General features: G+C 42.0%; 2 protein-coding genes across 2 annotated transcripts in view; one reads left to right on the forward strand and one right to left on the reverse strand.

The window, feature by feature from the left end:
• Positions 1-229, forward strand: part of KDELR3 (KDEL endoplasmic reticulum protein retention receptor 3) — a 6,830-nt gene extending 6,601 nt beyond the window's left edge. The window contains exon 5 of the mRNA XM_007941665.2: positions 189-229. Within this exon, the coding sequence (XP_007939856.2) occupies positions 189-229 (41 nt within the window). The remainder of the gene's footprint in view (positions 1-188) is intronic.
• Positions 230-3,591: 3,362 nt separating this feature from the next.
• On the reverse strand, positions 3,592-21,857 carry DDX17 (DEAD-box helicase 17). Its single transcript, XM_007941666.2, has 13 exons — positions 21,598-21,857; positions 17,474-17,624; positions 16,684-16,783; positions 15,182-15,315; positions 14,825-14,890; positions 12,671-12,812; positions 12,090-12,250; positions 11,832-12,004; positions 10,824-10,934; positions 10,515-10,576; positions 9,214-9,273; positions 5,055-5,297; positions 3,592-4,097 (listed from the first exon to the last, which is right to left on the reverse strand). The coding sequence occupies exons 1-13, from the start codon at positions 21,645-21,647 to the stop codon at positions 3,592-3,594; spliced, it is 1,959 nt and encodes a 652-aa protein (XP_007939857.1). The 5' UTR covers positions 21,648-21,857.
• Positions 21,858-25,789: the final 3,932 nt, after the last annotated feature.

A 25,789-nucleotide genomic window follows, 5' to 3' on the forward strand; every position in this document is an offset into this window, starting at 1 on the left:
GTGAGCAGTCAAGTGCTTTAATAACCAGGAAAGGGGTGGAGTCAGGCTGCTCATTTACCCAGAGGCTTCCCCTTTAGCTTCAACCCCTGACCGCCTACTGCAAGCTGGGCATTAGGGACAGGAAGATTTTAACTTATAAAGCTGTTCTCTCATCAGTATGGTGAATTCTTTTCATGTTTTTTTTCTAGTCCTGAAAGGAAAGAAGTTAAGTCTTCCAATGCCAATCTGAAGGTTGAGATGTTCTACACCTTAACAAGGGCATGGAGTAAACCATTTCAAATGTTCCCCATGGTGACTTGCCCACTTGGGCTCAAAACTTAAAATTAAAGCCAGAAAAATGCTAAATGGATTCAGCTGCACACTGATCATTCTAGAAGACTTTCTCATCAACAGGATCTCCCTGGTAAGCCTGAGGGGCAAGTATGATGCTTCAAAACATCAAGTGGAGCAGCAAGGCTTAGTGCCCCCAGGACTGCTGCTGAAGGCCCCAGCACAAGACTCCTGCTCTTTAAGGAAGCAATCTCCATCTGGAAAGATGGCCCAGTATCTGAGGAGAACCCCCAACTGAAGCTGGCAGTGCAAACATTAAGAGCATAGTGCTCTGGAAGTTTGACTTCCAGGTATGAGCGAATTTAGGGAGTGTCAGTACAAAAGGTTAATAGCCTACAGCTATAAATTGTCACTTCACCTGTACCATGCCTCTCACAGCAAAACAGACCCACCACTTTAGCTGGAGCCCAATAGTGTCACACACCACCCCCGTAACAGGCTTTTACTGTGGTTCATTCACACCAAGTACTAGCCCTACACCCAGTACTTTAAATCCAATATAATCCTACCTAGACAGACGCTATCATCATCACCTGTTTACTGAGGAGGAAACAAGATACCCAAACCCTTAACTAGCAGCTATGGTGCCTTGTAATTCTGTGACTCAGTAATTTAAGACCAACCATTCTCACTGCTCCTTCAGTTTTAGGTGCTAACCAAGGTGATTAGTTAAACCATCACCCCCAGTTGTGGTTTTATGAGGACTACCGTTTAATAATATTCAGTGAAGAATTTTTAAGTAATAAAAGGGTCCACACTTTATTGTCAACAGTGTTTTTATTTATACCTACAAAAGAAAACAAGATGGTATCAAAAGAACATTTTACAAACTAAGAATAGTAACATAGCTCTTAGCATCCTGTGCCTGAATGCCACACATCTACAAATCTTCCAATTCAAGTCTTAATGCAACAGGAATGTGTTCAGAGACCAGCAAGGACATGAAGAGAGAGCACTGATCCCAAGCAAAGCCACCAACCTTTTAGATGAGAGAAGTCCACACGAGGAATTGTTACGGGGTGGGGAGCAGCAGCCCACCGCACACTACTGAAACTCTTGCCCCCCCCCCACCCAGTGGAGGGCGATCACCACCTGAGGACTCTGTTGTTCATGCTATGGCACTAGCAGAAGCCAGCTCACGAGCCACAGACATGGAGGCAGAACCTAGAGCCCTACAGGAGAGACTCTGTGCCACTTCTGCCGCACTCAGGCCCCAAGAGCTCGGAATCTGGCACTGGTCATTATTTTATGATTCTAATGTCCCTTGTGGAAAAAGGGAAGTGGCCAGACCAAATAACCACGTGCTTGCCCAGAGACCTTTCCCTTAAATGGATGCTTTCAAGAGCTGTAGAGGGTAGTGTGCCCCTCTAGTGGTACCTCTTGTTCCTGGTGGGATCTAAAAGGGGTGGGGATCAAGAATTTGGTTGTAGAGAGAGATGTCCATGTAGACTGGTCAGTGCTTAGATACATAATCTGGAGGGTGGGTTGATGCTTTGGTTTGAAAAGCACAGAGCAACTGTGCCTCATTTTTCCTGTGCCTACCATCCTACTCGCCTCAACCTTGACAAGATGAGGGAAAAGAGAAGGAAGAAAGGAAGAGGGGTATCAAAACTCACATGCAATAAGTACAGCTTTATGCTGACAACCTACCTGTATGTTGAACATTCAACCATACTTTCAGAACCCCTCAGAAACCATCCCTTCTCTCTCCCTGAAGAATTTTAAAAAGGAAAAAAACAAAACACACTTCGAGTATGAAGATTATTTTGATCTTATACACCAGCACTCTCCAGCCTCAGCTAAAGAATGCAGTGCAGGCTTCCTTCTTTAACTACATTGCAAGCAATACCCAAAAAAGAAAAGAATGAAAAATTTGAATAGTTCCACACTGGAAATGGAAGGTTTCCAGGGCTATCTGATCTTATTAAGGTCAACACAAGAGCAGAAAATACTTTACAAACCCAGTAAAACAGTATCACTATGAAGGAAACAGACTCACCTACCTTCAGATGGAGGAAAGGGAAGGGACTTAAGCTCTCATCCCCTGTAGCTTTCTGAAGCACTACCTACCTGTAAAAAGCTGGGTGATAAGGATGCCTGAGAGTTCACACCAAAAGGCTGTTACAGAGCACTGCAGAGAGCAGGGTGTGAAGAGGAGAGTTCATAAAGAACCCCAAAGGTGCCTCGTTCAAGGTGACACGGCCAAAAGGCTAAGTAGCTGATACAGACTTGCTTACGTCCTAACTCTACAAATACTCAGATTAAAAATAAATTCTGCCCATTCTGAGGGTATTTTTCACAATTAAAGGTGCTTTTTACACTGTAGATGAATACTCAGACAAGTGGTTAATGAAGCCAACTTCCAGTGAGCGTGGAGGTTTACTTCACTCACGGCTGCCTGGCTGAAAACTGCACTTCCCTGATGGTCCTTGGTTAGACTCGGGGTTAGAAACCAGGCAGCTTCCACCCAGATGCTGAGATGCTACTGTAACCACTGCAACCAACACTTGTGGTTTTCAACTTACAACACACACTTGAAAACCTCAGACTCAGCAATGCAGTTTCTAACCTGACACTGAAATGATTATTTTTCAGTCATTTTTGTTTTAGAGCAGGAGCAAGGGAGACAAACCAGTTAGGAACTTTTTTTTAAACTGTCAAATACACTTAACAAGCAATTAGTCAAAACGACAATGACAAAGCACTGTCTTAAAAAAAAAAAAAAAAAAGAGAAAGAAAGGAAAAAAAATCATCAGAAGCATACAGCATTATGGGAAACGTGTGCAGGAAATCCCTCATTTTCTAACCCAGAAACAAGCGCAATTTAAAGCACAGACGCCATCTTCTGCAGAACAATCCAGCCCCCCACCCTCCCCCAGTCCGTCCAAACTGAGGACAAAATAATGGGCTCCCACCAAAGGGCCCAATACCTTATTTTTCGTTTAAGATGAAAAATATCAGTTCAAATATCCTCAACATGCAAGAAGCTGGGAAAAAGTAATCTCCTCCAGTCGGCTATATATATATATTTTTCTTTAAAAAAAAAAAAAAAAAAAATCTGTTATTACAGACTGGATCATTTTGGCGGGCACAAGAAACCTGGCAGTGAACCCTAACTAACCTGCATGAATGACAAATTACAATGGTTGGGGAAGAATAAAAAAAAGAAAGAAAAGGGGGAGAGGAGGGGGAAAAAAAAGGAAAGACAGCGATCCTTTAAATGTAGTTAAGTCTGCACAAGTCACTGCCACTTTAGTGGTTTCATTTACGTGAAGGGGGAGGAGGTGGGGGAGGAGGAGGATACTGGTAGGCAGTCTGCCCCATGTAACCTATCATGTTGGTAGCTCCCGGAGGCTGTGCAAACTGTTGTGACATCAGTGGCTGGGGCTGCTGCCCAGACCGGCCTATCCCACTAAACTGCTGGCTAGAGCTCTGTGAACTTCTCCCGGCTGTGGTGGTGGTACTAGCCCCGTAAGTGCCAGCACCGTACTCTTGGGCTGTATAGCCACTGGTGCCATAGGCAGCTGCCCCATAGGTGCCTTGCCCATAGGTATATTGGCCTGCTTGTGTTCCAAAGGTGGAATTTGGACTTCCATAGCCACTGCCATTAGCATAACCAGCTCTATCGGTTTCACTCCGATCTCGATAGCTTGCAGAGTCCCTCCGGCTACCATCCTTGACTCCTCGAAGCCTCCGGTCACACTCATCCTGATACATCAGGTTGGGATTGTTGGCTGAAGAAGTGGTCCGGTATCGAGAACGACCTCCTGATGGGAAGATATATGGAATTTTTAGTCCCAAATCCATGATTCAAGCATAAAGCCATAATTTGATTCTTTAACTGGGCATATCCAAGGGTGGTAAACATCAAAGAAAACATACTCTCAGTGATTCAAAACTTAACTTCTCGTCCTTTTAGGCCCTTACTTTACTTGAAGACAGCAAAACAAAAACAAAAAACAAAACAAAACAAAAAAACCACTGCCAACCCACAATCCTAGAAATTTCTTATGGTATAAAAGACTAGGCTAGTGACTTATTCTAATTTAAAAAAAAATGACAAGCAGCCCTGTTCCTATCCCCACAAAGGAGTCCTCCACTAGTGCACAGTGGTACTTTGAGGTTGCTCTACAAGTCCAGCTCTATCAGAATCACCTCACAAGCCTCAGAAAGAAAGAAGTACATGCTCCTTATTCCATGAATCAACATTTTTACAACTTCTCTGGTGATTCTGATGTGTGGCTCCAACATGCAAGTTGGAATGAACGAAAAATCAAAATACCAAACCGGAAATCAAGAGGTCCAGATTCTAACGTATACTTTCCCAGTGCTGCAGTTTTCAGGTCTGACCACCATACCCCAGGCACTTCTACCACACAACGGGGCAAAATTACTGCTCTCTTCACAGGAAAACTTCAAACTCAGACGAAGCCTTCTGAACACATTAAAAGCAACTACAATTCAGCTAAATTTTGAGCATTCATCATGTACTTCTAAATTTAAGTCTGTTTTACATTAGCTACACAAACAGTCTGCTGCAAAAAGCAGGACACTACTGCAGGCCCCAGAACTTCCTATATTCTTACATAAAAGAGGTTATGAGAAACCATTAAACACTGCCCTTTATTACCAAAACAACATACTTAAAGCATTCACAGGAATGGAACTATAAGGCACGATGAACAAAGATACCTTGGCAGTCCCTGGAGAGCTCCAGGACTTACCCTTACCCCCGCCGCCGCCACCTCCGCGGTGGTCCACCAGCTGCATAAGTTTGGGATTGATAGCCTGGTTTGCCTCTTCTAGCACCTTGATCAGTTCTCTGGCTTGCTTTAGGTTCCCTGGGGTGAAGAAGGTATAGGCCGTGCCCTTATTGGTGCTACGGGCCGTCCGGCCAATGCGGTGCACATAATCTTCCGAGCTGTTTGGATAGTCATAGTTGATCACAAACTTGACATCTTCCACATCTTCAAAGCCAAGGATGAGTCAATGTAGGTTGATGTGGCAAGGAAAGAGAAGGTAAAGGACATGCCAACGACAGGTGGGAAGCACGAATGCAGATGACAGCAAGAGGAAAGAAGATTAAGTTAGCAACCACTCTGACCAGAAACAAAAAAAGACTCATCCCAACAGAGTAAAAGAGGATCGGTGATTCTTGGGACATGCACAGCTAGTGGCATCTTTATCAGCTGTAACATCCTACAGGAATCCCATCCAACCATCTAAACTCCTGCCTCTTCTGTACTACAACCAATAGACTGACAGGAGTTGTATCAAGATTGGTCTTCAGACTGAACAAACTCCAGACCCACCCCCACCCCCACCCCCTTTATCTTTTTGAAACTGGAATGTGAAAGTGGCACCGCTGTTCAGTTACCAGGCCAAATCACTTCTACTCTGTTGGGAGAAGCCTGACAAAGTCTATCAGTAATGTAACAAACTTACCTTTAAACCAATCACAGAGCAAAATGAAAAAAATAAGCTTCACAGAGTTTATCACTACATTTTCAAGATTTAATAAAAACATTTGGATTGTTCAATTAAATCTTGCTATTTCATTTTCAAATCTCTGATAGGAACCAAAGATAAGTACACACCTATTTTCCTGTGCTGAAACATCCAAATTATATTCCCCTGTCAATTACCACAAGAGCACATTACACTAAAATTTCACTGTACTACCAAGCCCAGCTTCTGCCAAATGAGGTTTTTGCTCAACTCAAGGTTATTTCAACTCAGTACTTGCTTCAAGTATCAAACATTGTCTTGTAACCTGGGAAATTAAATGAATAGCCAGAGCGTGGGAGAACCATGAAACCTTGAGACGTAAGTTTAATATTCTGTCCACTGCTGGGAACTGGATTGAATAGTCTCCTAATGGTTAAGGTATGTAAATGTTAGTGTAATGCTTCCCACTAAATGTTTATTTTTACCTACTTAACAAACAAATTTAATATAACAGAAAGAATCCTAATGTTTTGTGGAAAAAAAATCTGCATTTTACAAAGAATATTCAGAAAATATCCTAGATAAAACACAGATTTTTGTGATATAAGTAATTAAAAAACATTCTCTGTTTGTTACCAGACCGATGCACACTCCCTCCTCCTTTGGGAAACCGCTGCAGCCGATCCCGTCTCTTTGCCTTTTATTTTTGGCGGCCTCCTTTCGAAAACTCCGCCTTCTGACACGGGACCACTGGAGCGCGGGGAGCATGCATCAAGGGTCCGTGGCAGTGAGAAGTCCCCACACACGCTCGCTCTGTGAACTGGCTTAGATGCTTCTCTGTAGCCCCATTTGGTTGCCAAGCGCCGGAGAACCTGGGTTCGGGTAAAAATTTCAGGTCCTCCAACGCCTCCCCCAAGGATAATTGGGGTGATTGTAGAAAAAAATAATTAATGAAAAAAAAAATATAAGTTACATCCAAAGGGTCAGACTGCATCTATTGCCCAGACTGGATTAATTTCAGGGAGAAAGGGGAGATGATTGGGAGGGGGAAAAAAAATGGGGATTAAAGGGCCTGTGCAGAAGGGGCATTATGTCTGTTTCTTATTACAATCAAGGCTCCTCAGTCTTTACTGACCCCTAAAGTCCTGAATCACACCAGAAAGACGAGAAGGCAGTTATCACAGGGGGCAGCGTGAGTCTCCAGCTAGGGTTGTTGATGCAACAAAGAAAAAAAGTTTACAGCGCAAGGATGGATGTAAGATAAGGGGATGGGCAACTAGGCCCCAAAGCCACATCTTCAGGGTTAGGTCAGTGCTCCTCAGTCAACCCCACTGTGCACGACCATGAGAAGCAGAGCAAGCTTCCTGCACTGGAAACACGAAATACGCTTCCCTGGCTGAAAGCACTGGGGACTGGAGCCAACTGTTCAGGTACTACTACTGAGGAGTATTCTGGAGGTACTCAATAGGGAGCAGACAGGGTGCCAAGTTCTTCACACTGGAAACGTGTCCTGTGCGCACACACAGCTGGCTGAGGGCCTAAGAGCAAGCGCAGCAGCCGGTTTTCTCCAGTCTAGCCTGCCCTGCCGCCATCTGTGCACTGCCACAGTATTTACGCGCTGCCTTTAGAGAAGATGCTGTAGCAGGGTAAGAAACAGAAACATTAACGCTGTGGCCAGCTGCCAGGGATAACTTTTTGTCTGACATCAAAAAGCCCTATGACATGGCCTGAATCTCCAATCGCTAATTGGGGGGACGACTAAGACTAGCCAACAGGCTCATCTAGAGCTGCTTCGGGCCAATGTAGATTTGCCTCGGCCATGTACTGAGTGATCTGCAGCTGATATCAAAGCTTCTGTTAAAAAACAAAACAAAAAAGAAATTCAATACTTTCAGTTTCACAGTATGTAATTTAAATCAAAAAAAGAAAAAATCTGAGTGGAAACAGAATCGTTTCCTCAGGATAATTATAATAAAATTATGGGAATCAAAGAACTTACCTGAAGGGAACATTTAAGAGGCCATCGCTCGACAGGAAGTGAAAAAAGGCCTGGTGACTCAGCTAAAAAGTGCACCCCTGTCTACGAGGTAGAAGCCTTCACTTTCCAGTATCTTGTAGGACCTTGGTCAGAATTCTGCCATTTTGGTGGGTTTTCCCCCTCCTTTTGATTTTTACAAGGCAGCAAACAAAGGGGCCCAAAACAAGCACGAAAGTTGAGTAACAAGAAACAGACTCAGGTAGCTTCCCTCTCCCCTCATTTGGATGAGTGGGGGGTAGGATGAAGAGTCTAAGTTATTCTAATGGCAGCCAATTGATCTGGGTTTAGGAATGCAGAGGGACATGGAGCAAATATATTTTAATTGTCTAGGCAAGATGCACAAAGAAGCTACCAGCACATAGCAAGCTTGTTTGTAAAACCACATTAACTGAAAGCTTTTAGGTCAACCTGCTTTCAGGCCTCAGCCTCTTCTCCCAACAGGCCCAAGTTCTAACTGCACCGATCCAGACATGACCTCAGAGGGCAGAGACAATTGTCAGTCATGGCTGCGGGTCACCACCTCTGAAGGAGGGAATGATGAGTGCATTGTATGAGAAGGCTTTATCACTCTTGCAATTCTAGTCTGAATATTCGTCCTCTGTGTTAATTATAAGGGAACATGATACTTCTTACTTCACTAGGCAAGAAACTAAATAACTCAAATAATTTTAAAACTTCCTTGATATAGCAATAATTTCATTTTTTTTGAAGTAAGTTTTAATTTAGCCCTGTTTAACTCAGAATGGGCTAAAGTACTTTAAAATATCTGTATACCTTTTGAATCATAAGAGGTAGAAAACCCCAGAACATCATCTTCAAATTCAACCCATTTATGATGCAAGTAAGGGTGGGAAGAGGGGATAGCTGAATGCCCTTGATAATTTTACTTTAGTAAATAAAACTGGGCAACGTAGATCTAATTGCTGAATGATATTGTATTATGTAGACTTAGTAAATTCCAAGAATGTATCACGTTAGCATTCATGGTGTAGGATCTCCATGTATACCTAGCCCACACTGGTACAGGAAAAACAGTAACCGAGGAAGGAGCTCACAAGTGCTAAGTTCAACCAAATTCATTCTCTCCAGCCAGAAAACACAACAAAGCCAGGAAGTTGGGCTGTTCAACTGAATGTCTCCTCTCCCTCTGTCTCAACAGTCATGCCTAGGCCTTGCTGCAGACCAAAGCCTGTTTGTTAGGAGTAGGAAGAGACTGAAAATTAAAAAAGGATTTAAAAAAAAAAAAAAAAAAATCGTGGGGGAAATCACGCTTTGTATTGTTCTTTTTTAAGTAGTTATCTAAACACACATGTATCCAACTCTAACTTGAAATGATAAACAAATCTTTAAACCAAAAGATACATATACCATTAACAGAGGCATCTATCTATACAAACCTAGCCCTCGGGAGGCTACATCTGTGGCAATGAGGATAGGAGCCTTTCCAGAACGGAATTCTGCAAAACAAGAATGGTACCACAAATCCCAATTACACAATCAAGGTGAAATGTCTTAAAATATAACCAGATAATCATTTCCAAACTATATATGGCCTTTTTATCCAATCACTTCAAGTAACAATCTCAGCAAATGCCAAGCCCCTTAGAAGAAAAGCACTAACTCTTCTAAAACTTTCTTATACACACCTTTAGCAGAAGGGCAATAGACAAAGCTACCCACACCAAGAATGAGGTACATTTAAAATGGTGTGGCAAGTTGTAAACAAAATTAATATGAACTAGATTTTCTCCCCTTAAATGATGACACTGATGTTATTTCAAATGAAAAAAAAAAACTAAAACCAAAAGTGCGGGGGTGGGATGGGTGGGCATGAATTACATGTAAGCAATGCAGAGCAGAAGTAGTACTTTTCTCCTAATGAATACATATAATGTATTAAATATGGTCTCGTTCACTTCACTGAGTAGACTTTCCATCAAGGCTAGTCCTGAACAACAAAAAGACCAGGGGGAAAAAAAGCTAACCCATGACTTCACAATCCTTTTTCCCCTAAACATTCAAGTGAGGGTCAAATATTCCACAAAGGTTTCCATTTTTATACTGGGGGTAGGTGGGTGGGTGGGTATTGAAGACAAAACCCAACACGTACTGATGTCAAGTTGATTCTGAATTCACAGTGACCCTAGAGGACAGAGCAGTACTGCCTCACACGGTTTCCAATGCTGTAAATCACTGCGGAAGCAGACTGCCTTATCTTTCTCCTGCAGGGCAGCTGTTGGGTTCAAAACATTGACCTTCTGGTTAGCAACTCAATGCTTCAACCAGTGTGCCATCAGAGCTCCTTTATTAAAGACATGAATTAAATAAAGGAGGTGTAGTCAAGTCATACAAAAGCATATAGAGAATCTTACATGAAGTGAACCTCATAGACCATAAAGGACTATGGAGACATACCCCAAGTGCCAACTTATGTTTCATTAACTAGAGCAGGGGACAGGCAAACTATGGCCTATGAGTCAGAGCTGGTATAGTGTCTATCACTCCTTTATGTATTGTCTTTATGCTCTCTTTTGTGGTACAATGGCAGAGACCTAAACAGAGACAACCATATGGAATGTGAAGCTGAAAATATTTACTATCTGGCCCTTTATAGAAAAAGCATGTGGAGGCCTGAAGCAGAGTACGGAATTTTGAGGAGAAAAAAAAATCCACTGGAAATGCTTAGTTTTATACTCACCATTAAGTACCCAATCTCTTTCTGGTTGACTCTTGTCTCCATGGATACACATAGCTGGCCAACTGTTGGAATAGTGACCAACATTTTAGAAAGCTTAAAAAGGAAAACGGCGTTTTAAAAAGAAGTGCTATCATATATAATTTTGGTAAGGTTTTTTAGACTACATGAACAGATTTCTGTGTTCACTTAAAGGGCAAGACACACGTTAAACATCACTGAGATATTATACAACAGTCACGATACTAATTAAAAAATTCCTACCAAGCTATCAAATCTGAGCCTAGCCCATTAGCTCAGGGCTGCACTCACCCATCTCTGCGCATCCTTCGAGTGAGGTCATCACAGCGTCTCTTTGTCTCCACAAATATAATTGTCTTATTTTCCTTTTCGGCCATAATTTCCTCCATGAGTTGGATCAATCTGAAAGCAAGAGCAACAATAACATATATGTATCAGAAAGGACTCTCTAGACACTATGTGAAAAATATGCTAGAAATAAACCCCTCAAAGCTATGGTATTTTCTATACATATTGTTGTTGTTATGTGCTGTCAAGTTGGCCCCGACTCAGAGTGACCCCTCCTTGGGTTTCCGAGGCAATATCACTACGGAAGTAGATTACCCCATCTTCCTTCTGAGGAGTGGTTGGTGGGTTTGAGCTGCCAGCCTTCTGGTTAGGAGTCAGGTGCCTTAGCCACTATGCTACCAAAGCTCCCATATATATTACATTCTTTTTATTTTACTAAACATTTTACAGACCACTATGAATCAGATGAAGGAGCTCTGGTAGTGCAGTGCCTAAAGCATATGACTGCTAACCAAAAAGTTGGCAGTTCCAACCCACCAGCTGCTCCACAGAAGGAAGATGGGGCAATCTACTTCTGTAAAGATTTACCTCTTCAGAAAGCCAATGGGAATAGCTATGAGTCAAAAGGTTCTACTCTACATTCTTAAGAAATTATCAATACCATCTACAGAACAAGCCTGATTATCCCTATTTGACAGATAAACTAAGGCACCAAGAGGTAACCAACCCATTACCAGCGAGGGGAGGGGAGAAGAAGGAAAAAAAAAAAAAAAAAATAGAGGTAACCAACCCAAAATTATACAGGTGGTAATAAGAAGAACTAGGATTCAAATCCAAGGATCTAGAGTCCCTGCCTTAACCACAATTCTGTTGACTTTGATACAAAGGGAAGATTGCTAGAAAATTAATCAAGTTTTTAAGCCTCAAACAATATTGGCTAATGTGTTCATTTCAAACGATTGTACAGATAGGTTTATTAGCATTAACAAAACACAGAGAGATCTTTCCTACTTGTGGTCTTTTTCGCTCTCCATGCAGACATCCACAATCTGGAGGATGTTGTGGTTGGCACTCAACTCCAGATTGCCTACGTTGATCTGGGTGTAGTCGCGAAGGAAGTCCTCGGCCAGCTGCCGCACTTCTTTCGGCCAGGTTGCGCTCCACATCAAGGTTTGCCTATCAGGCTACCAAGAAAGGAAATGCTTTTATTAGGCTAAGGAACTGCCGCAAGCAAGAGCATCAAGGGAACCAGGTATCAGCTTTGCATACCCTGATCTGGTCAACAATTTTACGGATCTGGGGTTCAAAGCCCATATCAAGCATTCTGTCAGCCTCATCCAGCACAAGGTAAGTACATCGGCGTAGATTTGTCTTTCCTGACTCTAGGAAATCTATCAGGCGCCCAGGAGTGGCTATGCAGATCTCAACACCTGTTTTTTAAAAAAAAAAAAAAAGAGCCAGCTAATTAAGAGTTTTTCCTTACATACTGTCCAAGCCTCAGCAAACAAACTAAAAAGCACTAGCTCAGGTAGTTGTATGCATGCAATCCTTCAGAGCAGTAGCTGAATTTTAACACAGTATCTGCAAAAGCCTGATGTAGGAGAAGAACCTAGGTACAATCATCAAAACCTCACATAGTTAAGTCTCTAACTCCAAATAGCTATCATAGTTAAATCTCCCTCCAAATAGCTATCATAACTATACCTAAGAATTCCTGAGCTGCTGAAATAAGTCTATTTTTTCTCCTTAGAACTCACTATTTTCCTCTCCAATTTCACCCATAGAAGTTAGTCAAGTGAGATAAACTATAAAGTTTTATACACTAAAATAACAAAATAACTTTTCATTACCTCTCTCCAAGTCTCGAATCTGAGGACCTTTAGGAGCACCTCCATAAATGCAAGTACTCTTCAATCTAGAACATTTGCCATAGTCATCAGCCACCTGCTGTACTTGCTGGGCAAGCTCTCTAGTAGGAGCCAGAACAAGACACTGAAAGAAAATAACCAAACCAAACCAAACACCACTTGAGACATTCATCCCAACTAAAACAAACAAAAAACGAAAATACAAAACATTAATTCTTACTCTACTGTCTAATCAGGTACTCTCGAAGTATGTGATAGGCTAGGAGTACAAAGGGTAAGGCAGTCCACTGGGGTATGGGAAGAAACTTAAGTACTACCTATTACTTAGTATTTATTACTTAATTCACATTATTACTTAAGTGGAAGGATACACGGGCACCCTCATTTGGGTTACTTTTGCAACATGATTTGCTCCATAATTTATCTGTGTTTAAGTGCATTTACAGACTGCATTACTTAGTTTTAACTATACAACTCTCACAAGTGGCTTTAAACTATCCCTACAACAAAACCAGATTAAATATTATTAAGACACAGATGAACTAAGAAATGGTAGAGCTAACACTTTTCAACTTCTATTTTAAGCTCTTTGCCAGGCAGATTAGGCAAAAACAATGACTTACATATAATCTGACAAGTAGTTGGCCAAAACACTACAAAATCAAGATCTTTGAAACAGTATTATATATACTAATAAAGCACAAATAAGTTTTGTTCAGTGTCAATTAGATATTAACCATGTATTAGAAAAAACAACACATTATTTCTGTTTGTGAATAACTGAGACATACTGTAATACTGCAGGCATAATTTATAAACACACACACATCCCTGGGTTACAAACATCCAATTTACAGACAACTTTTCTGGCCCTTTAATGCAGGGCTTCAAAATGGTTTTGTCACGGCCCAAGAAGCAAAACAAGAACAGATCCAAATTTTCACAACTTGGGTGATTCATCATGGTAACCAAAACAGGAAAAATTACAGGTAGAAGACCTGGAATGGGACACGTGGAAGAGGCACAGTGAGCCCTTTCAGGATCCTAATGTGTGGAATTCGATTACTGGCAAGTCCGTGGAAAGCAACATGTTCAAAGCAGTGCAGTCAGCTGCCATCTTTGAGTGGGGCAGCACTGCTTTAATGTTACATAAATTTGCCCTCACTTTGAAAGGATGAAGTCAATCAACCCCTACTGGCAACAAATTCATCAATCACCTTCATTTGGGGCATATGTGACTTTGAAATCAGTGAAAAGGCACTGACTGAGCCTTTTTTTTTTTTTTTTTTTTGCACTAAAGTGAGGCTAAAGAAGAACCCCATGCACTTGTTCTAACTGACCTCAAATTTCTTAATGACAGTAAGGAACAGATGTCATTTATAACCCAGACTGCCTGTAGTTAAGTGTAACCTCAAAACAAAAACAGGGTAAGAGGACTCCTTCAAAAAGTTGGGGCTATCCAAATTTTAAAAAAACGTATTACTGAAAATGATGAAGCCAAAGACCACACTGCCCGACATATACTTACAATTGTATTATTTAATTACAAAGAATACATATCCCCTACAGGACTTTGAGATCCACAGGGCAGGGACCTCCCATCTCATGCCTTTGTGTTCCTAACAGGATCTAAGCACAGCCAGCAATTAAGTACTACACTTGAATTTAATGCACAATAAATGCTTTTACATGAAGATAGTATGTGATTAGTCAGACTTTAGTTTGAATAAAAAAGCTCTGATGGTGCAGTGGTTAAATACTGGGCTTCTAACTGAAGAGATGGTGGTTGGAACCCATTAGGCACTCTGCTTCATTAAAGGTTACAACCTTGGAAACCCTACAGGGCTGCTTTACTGTCCTACAGAGTTGCTGAGATTTAAAACTGACTTGACAGCAGTGACGTGGTTAGTTTGAATTCAAGCTCAGCCATTTAACAGCCACAGGTATCCTTGGACAAGTCACCGAAATGCACTGTACCTCAATTTCGTAACAGTAAGATGGGGATTAGTATTACTTCTAGTCTTGGACTGGGACTGAGAATAAAACTTCTAAGTTATGTAAATCACAGTGTGTGAAATACAGTAATTATTAAATTGTAGTTATTCTTAGAATGATAAACAAATGAAATATACTTACGATTGGGCCATCTCCCCTTTCCAAGTATGGCTGGTGGTTAATATGAACAATTGCAGGCAGCAAATACTAGGGGGAATAAGAATAAGAAGCTTATTATACCAAAACTAAGTCCTTATCTTAATAGTTCTGACTTAACTACAGTAATTGATAATACCTAAATAGAAAATGAAAACAGAACTTACCACTGCCACACACAGGAGCAACATAAATTTGAACAATTTTAAATAGCCAAAATGATCACCAACACACCATCCGAATTAATTTTACAGAAACAAAAACAAAAACAAAAAACAAAAAACCACGAGAATACACGTGATAACTAGAATAGCAAAGGAAGTTACCACAGGTGGTACATACCGCCAATGTTTTCCCAGAGCCAGTCTGAGCAATGCCCACCATATCCCGGCCACTAAGGGCCAAAGGAAACCCTTGGCACTGAATTGGAGTTGGTTCTGTAAAGTGCTGATCCATCAACACATCCATTACATATTCTGTGAAACAGAATAAACATGTTACAACCAAGAACACACGTTTAAAAGCATCTAGGCTCATCAAAGGCAAGATCTACCCAGCTTTTATATCTAGGCTTATCAAAGGCAAGATCTACCCAGCTTTTATATCTCCTCACAAAGTGTTTTTCTAGTTCACTACTGCCAATCATCCACCCTCTCCCTCAAAAAATTCAAAGCCACTGTCTAAACATCTAACAGAGTAAGGAACACAGCAATGACTTATTGTTTGCCAAATTCAGTGATACTCAGCTTAAAAAGCACGCTCATTCTACAGTTTTCTAAAAGGTAAAGGTAAAACCCTAGTGGAAGTTGAAAAACCCTCAAAAAAAAGAGAAAAATTTTCTCTGTTTAAACTGGAGAACAGATACGCACTTTAAAAAAAAAAAACAAACAAACTCCTATGACCAGTTTACTATTGCTTACCCAGGGCAGGTGGGAGGGAAGGGGTAAGGATTGATACAACACTTAGCGGACAATGAGCTTCTGTTAAGGGTGATAGGAAAATTCAAGAACAGTTAACAGTGATGATTGAACAATATGATGAACTTTAATGTCACTGAACTGTACATGTGAAGACTGCGGAAATGGAAATTGTTACCCATACATTTACAATAATAATAAAAAAAATCTAAAAAAAACCTCATGCACCAGGCATGTTATTTACCTCTAGTGTTAAGCAAAATTTAAGAATAAAAAAACATTAATATAGGTAGTCCCTGACTTATGAAAGGGCTCTCTTCTGAAGACTCCATTTAAGTTGGTTCTGATGTTAACTCTAATAACTCATTTTTTGGTTTCCATTATCTTTTATTATCAGTACCTTTATGAATTTGATCTTTGCCTTTGGGGGCTGGAAACATCACATATAACTTACAGATTTATTTTAATACAGATATACACAAAAATACACAAATCATTAAAAAATATATACAGCCATTTAAACGCAGTTTGCTGTAACTCAAATTAAATATGCCTTAAGTTGGGGACTACGTGTCTTACCTTTCTGAAAGGTTTCTACTTGTCCTTTCAACAAAGTCCTGACCATGGGTTCAAAAACCCATTGCCATCAAGGTGATTCCAACTTATTGCTACCTCATAGGGCAGAGAAGAACTGCCCCCATAGGGTTTCCAAGGCTGTAAATCTTTAGGTTAAGCAGAGTGCCTCATCTTTCTCCCATCGAGTAACTGGTAGGGTCAAATCACTGACCTTCTGGTTGGCAGCTGAATGCTTTAACCACTGCACCACCAGAGCTTCTTTGACCATGGGTCAGAACCTTTAAATACTCTATTACCAATGTTTACCTTCCAACCAAATTCAATAATTAAGATCTTGGATTAAACACTTACGAGGGAAGTTAGCATGATGAAATGCAAACACAGGTTTAGGACAAACATCTCCCCCTCGCACCGTGATCTCTTTCTTTCGGCGTAGTTCATCAACCTCATACTATGGAAGAAAATAAAGTACAAGTTAGCAATCAAGTTATTCTGAAAATGCAGAAGTATACACTTTAACCCAGCTGGACAACCATTGTCCGATTCACAAATGAGAACAGAAAACACTTTTATTCAAAAGTTTATATTAGCTTTACTATAATTTCATTTAATCCTCATAACTTTGTGAGTTAGTGATGTAGGTGACACAAGTTCCCTTTTGCACACAAGAAAGTACTCAAAAAGGTTATACTACTTGGTCCAAGGTCAAAACTTGAAAGAGGAAGAAAACATGGACCTTAAGCCCAGGTTCCCTTACACTTTCTTTTGAATAAGTAACTACTTCATAGGTAGACTCCCAAACAATCGTATTGAGGTTCGAAGGACAAACAGGAATACGCAACGCCAACATAATAATTTAACTTACTAAATAGATGAAAAGACATGACTCAATATACAGTTAAAATTATATATATCAAATAGTTGGCAAGCACAGCCAACAAATGAGGACCAAACATTACATTAGGTGCATATTTAACTGGTTCCTCGTATGAGCATCAGCAGTCTCAATTTAATAAGAAACAAAAGCATCACTGCACTAGAACAAAATATCTAACAGCAGCAGTATATGAGTAAACTCTAGCTAATGTCCACTAGGTTCATCACCATGTATAAAAACCATAAAACAAAACAAAAAACTTACTGGAGTCAGCCTTGCTACTTCTGGATGTTCCACATAAAAATTCTTCTCAAATTTGGGGAGCTCACTCAAATCCCACTTCTTTTTACGTAAACGCTCCCCAGGATTACCAAATTTCTTTGGCGGAAGACCACCACCACCTCTTGCTCCAAAGCTAGAAATATCAAAATTTTAGGTTTATTAGGATTTTAAAAGAAATATACCTTACCATAAAAAATGAGAAAGATAGAATTCTCAAGATGGGACCAACCTACCCCCCCCCCAAAAAAAGAGCTTTTATTACTCGTATCAGGAGGTGTGGAGAAAAACTATGAGAGAACTTCCTTTTTTTCCCAAATGGATAGTTATGAATATAGGTTACACTAGATGCAAAAATAAAAATTCTTACACTTTAAAGAGAAATATAATACCAAGGATCATGGTCACAATTTTGGGACCACACTAGGTTTGAACTTTGGCTCTGCCACTTACTATATGACTTTAACAAATTATTTAACTATGCATCTATTTCCTGTGTAAAGTGAAATACCACCATCTATTTCATATGTTACTTTGAGAATGAAATGAATAAACATATAAAGTACTTAAAACAGTGCTTGGCATAGCAAGCACTCAATACAGGGTAATACAATTGTTTTCATTCATTCAAAAAATAGTTATTGGGTACCAACTGTGCACCAAGTTAAGTATTGTTTTAAGTGGTGTTAGAGACACTGAAGTGAATAAAAACACAAGTATCTACCTTGTATAATACTTAGAACATGTAGAACAGCACACAGGTTGACTTCTAAACTGCCCAAAAGGATAGGTAAAGGAGAACATATACACTTAAAGTAAGGTCAAGATTGTGGACAGAGAAAAAATATATACTTCAATCAAGTAGCCATAAACTTGGAACACCTTCCTGACCCCTCCCCTCCTTGGTGCTGTGATGAACACTTCCACTGTCTGCTAATCTTAGGAAAACTGCTAGAACCTGTTAAGAGACTGGTGAGGTGATTTTCAGGTTTAGTTTATGCTAACAGAACAAAGATCTAACAGACCTTTGCTTCCTTATCGCTATCGTGTACCTTTTTGGTTCTCAGGCACACTAAAACTTATTTATTATCTGGGTCGTGTAAAAGCAAACCTGAGCAGATTATTTCCAATCAATTTCTCATTTTCACAAATTCAACTGGAATACAAATGAAGCCAAACAGAAAATACAACAAATTAAAAGCTTCTCTCCCTTGAATCCTAACATTAAAATGCTCTTCATTTCTATTTTCAAACCTATGTAAATCATGTTTGGTATATAAATAGTATACCATATTTTTTCATCCTACTTCCTCTCTCCTTGTAACATACTACTCTGACTCTAAACCCTTTTCATTTCTAACCGACTCATGAGAAAAATTAAAATCAAAACAAACAAAAAGATACAGCCCACTGGAAAGTGAATTTGCTCTGTAAACTTTCACCCAAATCACAACAAAAAAAAAAAAAAAAGAAAAAGATACAGGGCAGAGATACTCATACCACAAAAGGAAAAAAACCCACCCCACATCTCTAATACGGCCTCAGGCTTCAGGATGGATACTGAACAGCCACTCATACTCATGACTCCCTTTCCCTCCTCCACTTGTAAATGAGGCAGCTAACTTAACTCTAAACAAGGTGCTTATTGTGAAATGGAAAGCTGAGTCTGCCCATTACTGTCATACAAAAAAGAGAAAATATATATGACACAAGAACAATTCAGATTCTAAGTCTAATTTTATTAATCTTGTTTCCTAGAAAGTGCCCTTTCAATGCTGCTTTCCAGCTCACACCTTAAACTCATGATCTAGAAACAGAAAACCGAACTTCTCAAAATTAAGGTTCCTTTTAAATTATCCGAAACAGCCCTTTTTTAATTGGGGGCGGGGGGGAGGGTCTCTTCCCCCTTTCTCCCTATTGCCCTGGTTATTTATTCACACATACTAGTCTAGATTCAAGATAATATTTGAAAGAAAAAGAAAAGGCTGCCTTCTGTTTTCAGTTTACCTGTGACCTCAAGAACGAAAGCAAACCTTTTATCCTGGCAGAAATGCGCTGATTTGTGCCATCCTTTAAATACGAACACAACCTTATCCCTGGTACACTACACTTCTCAGTGTTTTTACTGACTCATCAAGGAAACTTCATAAAGAAGGTAATTAGGGCACAGAACTCACAAAATCATCAGTGCCTTTGAAATGGAGGATTATAAATCTTAAAAAAAAAAAAAAAGTAATCTGACACTCAAAAGAGTTGATACGGGATAAACTAAATATGGATTACTTATCTGTACTTGTTTTCCTCTATTTCTTTTTATCACTTAAAACATACATACAGCCTCAAGAAAATATGAAACACCCATGGTAAAGAAACATTACCAGTACCCTGGGGGCCTCTATGCGCCTATTGCAAGTTCACTACCCACCATAACAACTACCTTGAAAAGTAGTATTCTTTTGCTCTTTAGTTGTATCATATTTGTATGTATCTAAAACATTACTCTTCTACCACAATTTGATTTCTGAAACAATGTTATGAGTGATCCACACTGATGTAAGTTTATTCGCTTTAGCTAAGTACTATATCCTGTATCTAAAATTTATGCAGACATTTGGGTTGTTTCCAGTATTTTGCTACCATGGAACAATGCTGTTATGAACATTTTTGTGCATGTATCCTGGGCAGATGTGCAAGAGCCCTAGACTGTTAAGATTTAAAGCCTGGAGGGGAAGAATTATTTCATCATTTTCAACTTTACTAGACAATGCTAAAATCTTTTTATGTGACTGCACTGAAATTCACTTCTAAACTTAGCTGTACTGTGACACTCAGCAAACGTTTCACTTCTACCCTTCCTTATTTAACACGGAGATAAAATATTTCCCTTCCTAACAAGATACAATCAAGATAATTATCTTTTATTTTGTAAATTAAGTGGTAATTGATCTACACACTTGTAGCTCGTCAGCTTGGTACTGGTGTAGTTGAGCCACAAACGACAAAATGTTGTGTATTTGAGCTGAGAATGATATTAACAGAACACTGCAAAGGAAAGAAAATGATCATCCCCATCTTCAGACGGGGAAATGGGCTTACAAAGGTGGAGGATCTTGCCCAAGGTCACGCGTAAATTAAGTGGAGTCAACGTTTATACACACACACACACACAGTAACAGTACAAATCAATACGGATAAGCAACTTTTCCGACATTAAGATCTGAATCCCAGGTCTTGAGGTGTGATCCCAAGTTAACTTCCATCCCCGTAACTTCGGCATTGCCGCATCAAGAATTTTCTAGCTAGGTCGGAAGATTAATACTGCCGTTCAATCGGAGGGAAAAAGGCCAAGAAGAAATTTTTAAACAATAACGACTCCCTGCTCCCCCCAAAAAACTTCCTCCCCAAACACTTCTGCGCTGCAAGTCCATTTTTTCCACACGCGAACGTGCTTCCTCCAAAAGAGGGGGGGGGGAGGAAAATACAAGGGGATTTCAAAAACATCCTAACAATTCAAAGTCGGCTTCCGAGTGTTCAGTTTCAAACCTGGTTTCCAGCCCCATTAACAGCTCTCGCTGCCTACAGAGAACGTCAGGGCAGCCATTTCGCGTTCACATTTTCCCAGGCGGAATTCCGAGACGTCCCCTTCTTTTTTCCAGGAACATAATTGTGTTTCACAGATGGACGCTGAGGCCTAGAGCGACCCAGTGACTCGCCCAGTCGGCCGGGCGCTACAATCCCGAGAGGAGGCGCTACTCGGGGCCGGATTGACGGCGGCCATGTCGGCCCCCGGCCCGGCCTCTCTCTCCCCGCGGGGCAGGGCCCCGCCACGACAGCCGTCCGCAAGGAGGGGCTGCAGCGTCGCCAAGCCGCCGCCCCTTCTGCCAGGTCACGAATGACCCCGGGGCCGAGGCCCAGGCGCGCCCGGAGGCCCGCGCACTCAACTATCACTGCTCCGCTCGCCTCCCGGGCTCAGGAGGGCTCTTGCCAGACCTGCAGTTTCCTCAAAAGTCTCCCTCTAGGCCGGAGGCGGCCGTCTCCTCAGGAAACCTCCTCCCCCCGCCCCACGTACCCGCAAGGCCTTTCTTCTCCTCCTCCTCCTCCTCCCTTACCCTCCACGGTCACGATCCCGGTCCCGATCCCCAAAGCCGCCTCCGCGCATGGTCCCAAACGGATAGAGATCTGGGAGCGGGGCACGGATGGCCGCGCTCTGGAGGGCCTGCGGCTCCGGTCTGGTGACGACCGATGGCGGCGGCGCCTCCGCTGTTGGGGCGGCGGCAGGCGCGACGCTCTCTCGCTCCGACGCGCTATCTCCCGTCGCAGACGCCACCGTCGCCGCCTCTCTCGTCGGAGACGGGAGCTAAACACAGAGAATCGGGGTTATAGGAACGGGGGTAGGTCTGGCTACCCTCAAAATCGGCAGTGCCGCGGCTTCAGCTTCTCCTTCCCTCTCAGCGACTACACAAAATGGCGGCCGCCGCTGAGACTGCTCCAGTTTAACGCTACGTACGTCGGAGACGATACGTAAACAGCGTCTCGGAATAGCCCAAGGGCTTCTCAGGGTAATACGGCTATTCTTGGAAGCGGTTTGCGTTAGTTACGGAGATGGGCGCACTTTAAGGTAGGTAGACGGAAAACAAAGTACGGAGCGGACGTAGAGTTCTCGCGCCACCTGAACTAGAACGTGGGGTGGGGGTGGGGGACGAGAGCCTCCCGTGCGACGTAACATTCTTTGCGGCATTAGCCGGCCCACTATTGCAAAGATGCGCACTCTGCGTAACGCATTCTGTTTAGAGAATAGTGATTTTGTCTGATTCCGACCGCGGGACGGAGACCGGGCGTTGTTTTAAGAGACAATAACTACCGTCCATATTGCAGTCATCAAATTCCAGGGTCTCCAAGTGCCAAAAGCCCAGGAGGATTTTAGACTCCCTAGCTGGCGCTCCTACAAAGCCTCGCCAGCCTACTCGCCCCGCCGCCGTGGGCCAGCTGGCCGCGCGCCTCAGTTCCATTTCTTTTCGGTTGCCTCTGACTGCGTTCCTGCCGGCAGCCATGATGGATGTGCCTTGTCCGGTTCTTTTGAGAGTGGGTTAGGCAGCGACGTGCTGGCCGGGTTAAAGCGCTTCCTGCTCTACCTGATTCACACTGAAGTGAAATTTCTAAACAGAATATTCTTACCATCCACAGCGGAGCACAGTTGACGTTGTGCTAACACAAGAAAATTGTGGGTGGGGCACCTCCTGAGGTAGACGCCGCTGCCCTTTCGCCGCCATTAAACGGTGCTGCTCCAGGAGGCCGGTGGCAGCCCTTCAGCGCTTTCCGGGAACGTGGAGGTTTAAGAGCGCTGGTCTTCAAACGCATTAAGTGGCATAATGACATGTTTTCAACCAGGCCAGGCCCTGTTCTCCACTCTCATTTCCTTCTGAACTGACTTTCTTCTTCTTACTTCCTTTCTCCTGAAACTGCACTTCATAAGCACGATTCATAAGCTTGTCCGAAGGAATTGTGGAACAGGGCCCTTGGAGACCAGCTGTCAAACGTTCTTTTCTATTCACTTTTTCTACAAATGGGGAAAGGGAGGAGATTGAGACTCATCACTGTGGGGTTGAGTGGTGTCTCCTACCCCGTAGGAAACACAGCATAAAGAAGGGAACTAATTGAGAGGCAAGTGTTGGGCTGTTGACACAAGGGGATACCCAATCACGGATTCGTTGACAAGTCTAAGTAAGACCTGTACGTCAGGCACTGTTCTCTGGGGCACGCTGGTGAACAAATTGTTCTTGCAGTCATGGAGTTTACCCTCTAGTGGGGGAGACAGACAATAAATGTTTATGTTATTAGGCTCAAACTAAAACCAGACCTGCTGTGGAGTCAATTCTTTACAGGAATAGCAACCCATTTGTTGTTGTTATGTGCTGTCGAGTCGGACCCGACTCATAGCGACCCCTCCTTGGGTTTCCGAGACAGTATCACTACGGAAGTAGATTGCCCCATCTTCCTTCCGAGGAGTAGCTGGTGGGTTTGAACCGTCAGCCTTCTGGTTAGCAGTCAAATGCTTTAGGCACTATGCTACCAGAGCTCCTTAGCAACCCATAGCCATACTATTAGAGTAGAACTGCCCCCATAGGCTTTCCAAGGCTGTAAATGTTTATGGAAGCAGAGTGCCACATCTTCCTCCTAGGGAGCAGCTGACGGGTTCCAAGCTCCCACCTTTCAGTTAGCAGCCCACTTTACCTGCTACACCACCAGGGCTCCTTTATGCTAGACAATTGCTAAATAAAATTTTGAAGAAGCGGAGAGAGGGGATAGTGAGTGGAGGGGGGCAGGAGGAATGTACTGGTCCTGTAGTGTGTCCTGACCAAGTGATAGGTGAGCAAAAACCTGAAGTGAGGGAGCTAGCCTTGCCAACATACATGGGAAGAGCAAGTGCAAAGGCCCTGAGGTGGAACCAGTGTGGCTGGAGCAGAGTGAGGAGGAGAGGCAGGAGGCAGCCAGATCATGAAGAGCTTGTAGCCCATGGTGACAAACTCATCTTTTCCTCTGAGTAAAACAGAAAGTTCCTGGAAGGTTTTGAGTAGAGTAGCATAATCAAAGGACCCCTGTGACTGCAGTGTGGAGACATTGAGGCTGGGCCAGGACAGAAGCAGGCAGATCAGTTAGGACACGTAAAGCAAACCAGGCAAGAGATGATAGGGCTTGGTGCAGGTTAGGGCTGGGGAGAAATGCGCTGATTGTGAGAGCCAAGCTAAAGATTTGCTGATGGAGTGAATGTGAAAGAATAGTCAAAGATGAACCTTGTAGAAGTCGGCCAACAAATATTAAGCTCCTGCTGGATGTATACAGTGTGATAGGCACTGAGGGTAAAATTTGGACTGATTTCTGTGTTCATGATTTATGTTGAGGCTCTCTACTTAATGATAAATAGTTCATAAAGGAAGGTAGGAACACTGACACCTTCCCTACATTTTGTTGCTAGCTTAGGTCCTTGTCTTACAGGATATATAATGTACAGTACATATAAAACTTATCACAATATATAATTATATATTTCTTTCATTTTTGATTGCTCACCCCCAGAAAAGTAATCTTGTAATCCTCCTCTGTGAGACAAGTTTCTGATTACCAAGTCAATCTACAGAATGCATTTCTCTTTCTTGGTATGGTTACCTCTGTTTTCCCACCAAAGATGGTGGTTGCCTTTTATTATGTTGTTTCTAAACACAGAAAAAGATCTTCCCTAGGTACGGAGGTCAGATAACCTAAGAATTTCATTAGTAATAGCCGTCACTGTTGGTATAAGCACAATTCATCTCCCTCTCCCCCAATCTAAGAGCTGACATTTATTAAGTGCTCATGTTCACTGTGTCCCAGGGACCATACCTTGAGCTTTTATTTATTGAGCTTTTATTTATTTTTGATCTTCATTATTTTATTTTATCCACATTTGTAAGTTGAGAAGACAATACCTCATAGCAATGTTGAGAAAAACACTTAGAGTGGTGCCTGGTACATAATAAATACTCAACAAATGTTAGCTGTTAGCATCATTCCATTTTACAGGTGAGAAAGCTGAGGCATAGAAAGGAAACCAGCCCAGGGTCACAGAGAAAATGGCATAATTGGGCCTCAAATCCAGGTACTCTGACTCAACACTATTGACATTTGGGACGGGATAATTGTTTGTTGTGGAGAATCCTATACATTCATTATAAGACAGATAGCAGGAGCCCCTGCCTACTAGATGCTAGTAGGATCCACCCCCTGCCCAATGTCTCCAGACATTGCTAGCTGCCCCCAGTTGAGAAGCCCTGCTCTGGGGTCAACATGCTCAGCCATTATGCATACTACCTCCCTGTGGGTCACAGGATCAAACTCATTCCCTTTCAATTGCCAGGTTTTTCTTGATTTGCTTTCTGAGATCTTAACTGCCAGCAATACCATTATCATTTTTCATTTTACCTGTGTTTTACTGTTATTATTGCAGTATATTTTATGCTCAGTTTTCCATCACCAAGAGAATTAATTCCTTTTGTTTAGGTTTTAAAAACATCAAAAAAACTCACCACCATTGAGTTGGTTCTGACTCATAGCAACCCCCATTTGGTTTCTGAGGTGGAAAATCTTTACAGAAGTAGATTGCCCCATCTTCCTTCTGTGGGTGGGGTGCTGGGTTTGAACTGCCAGCCTTCTGGTTAGCAGTCAAATGCCTTAGATACTGCACCAGCACAGGTCCTTTTTAAAGCCATAGACTTTGGTTTTTAAGCTTCTGTTATGTGAATTGTGTGTATACACACACACACACAC

This window comes from Orycteropus afer, unplaced genomic scaffold, assembly GCF_000298275.1.
Source record: "Orycteropus afer afer isolate SDZICR_OR568_19922 unplaced genomic scaffold, OryAfe1.0 scaffold00083, whole genome shotgun sequence".
Taxonomy (NCBI): Eukaryota; Metazoa; Chordata; class Mammalia; order Tubulidentata; family Orycteropodidae; genus Orycteropus; species Orycteropus afer.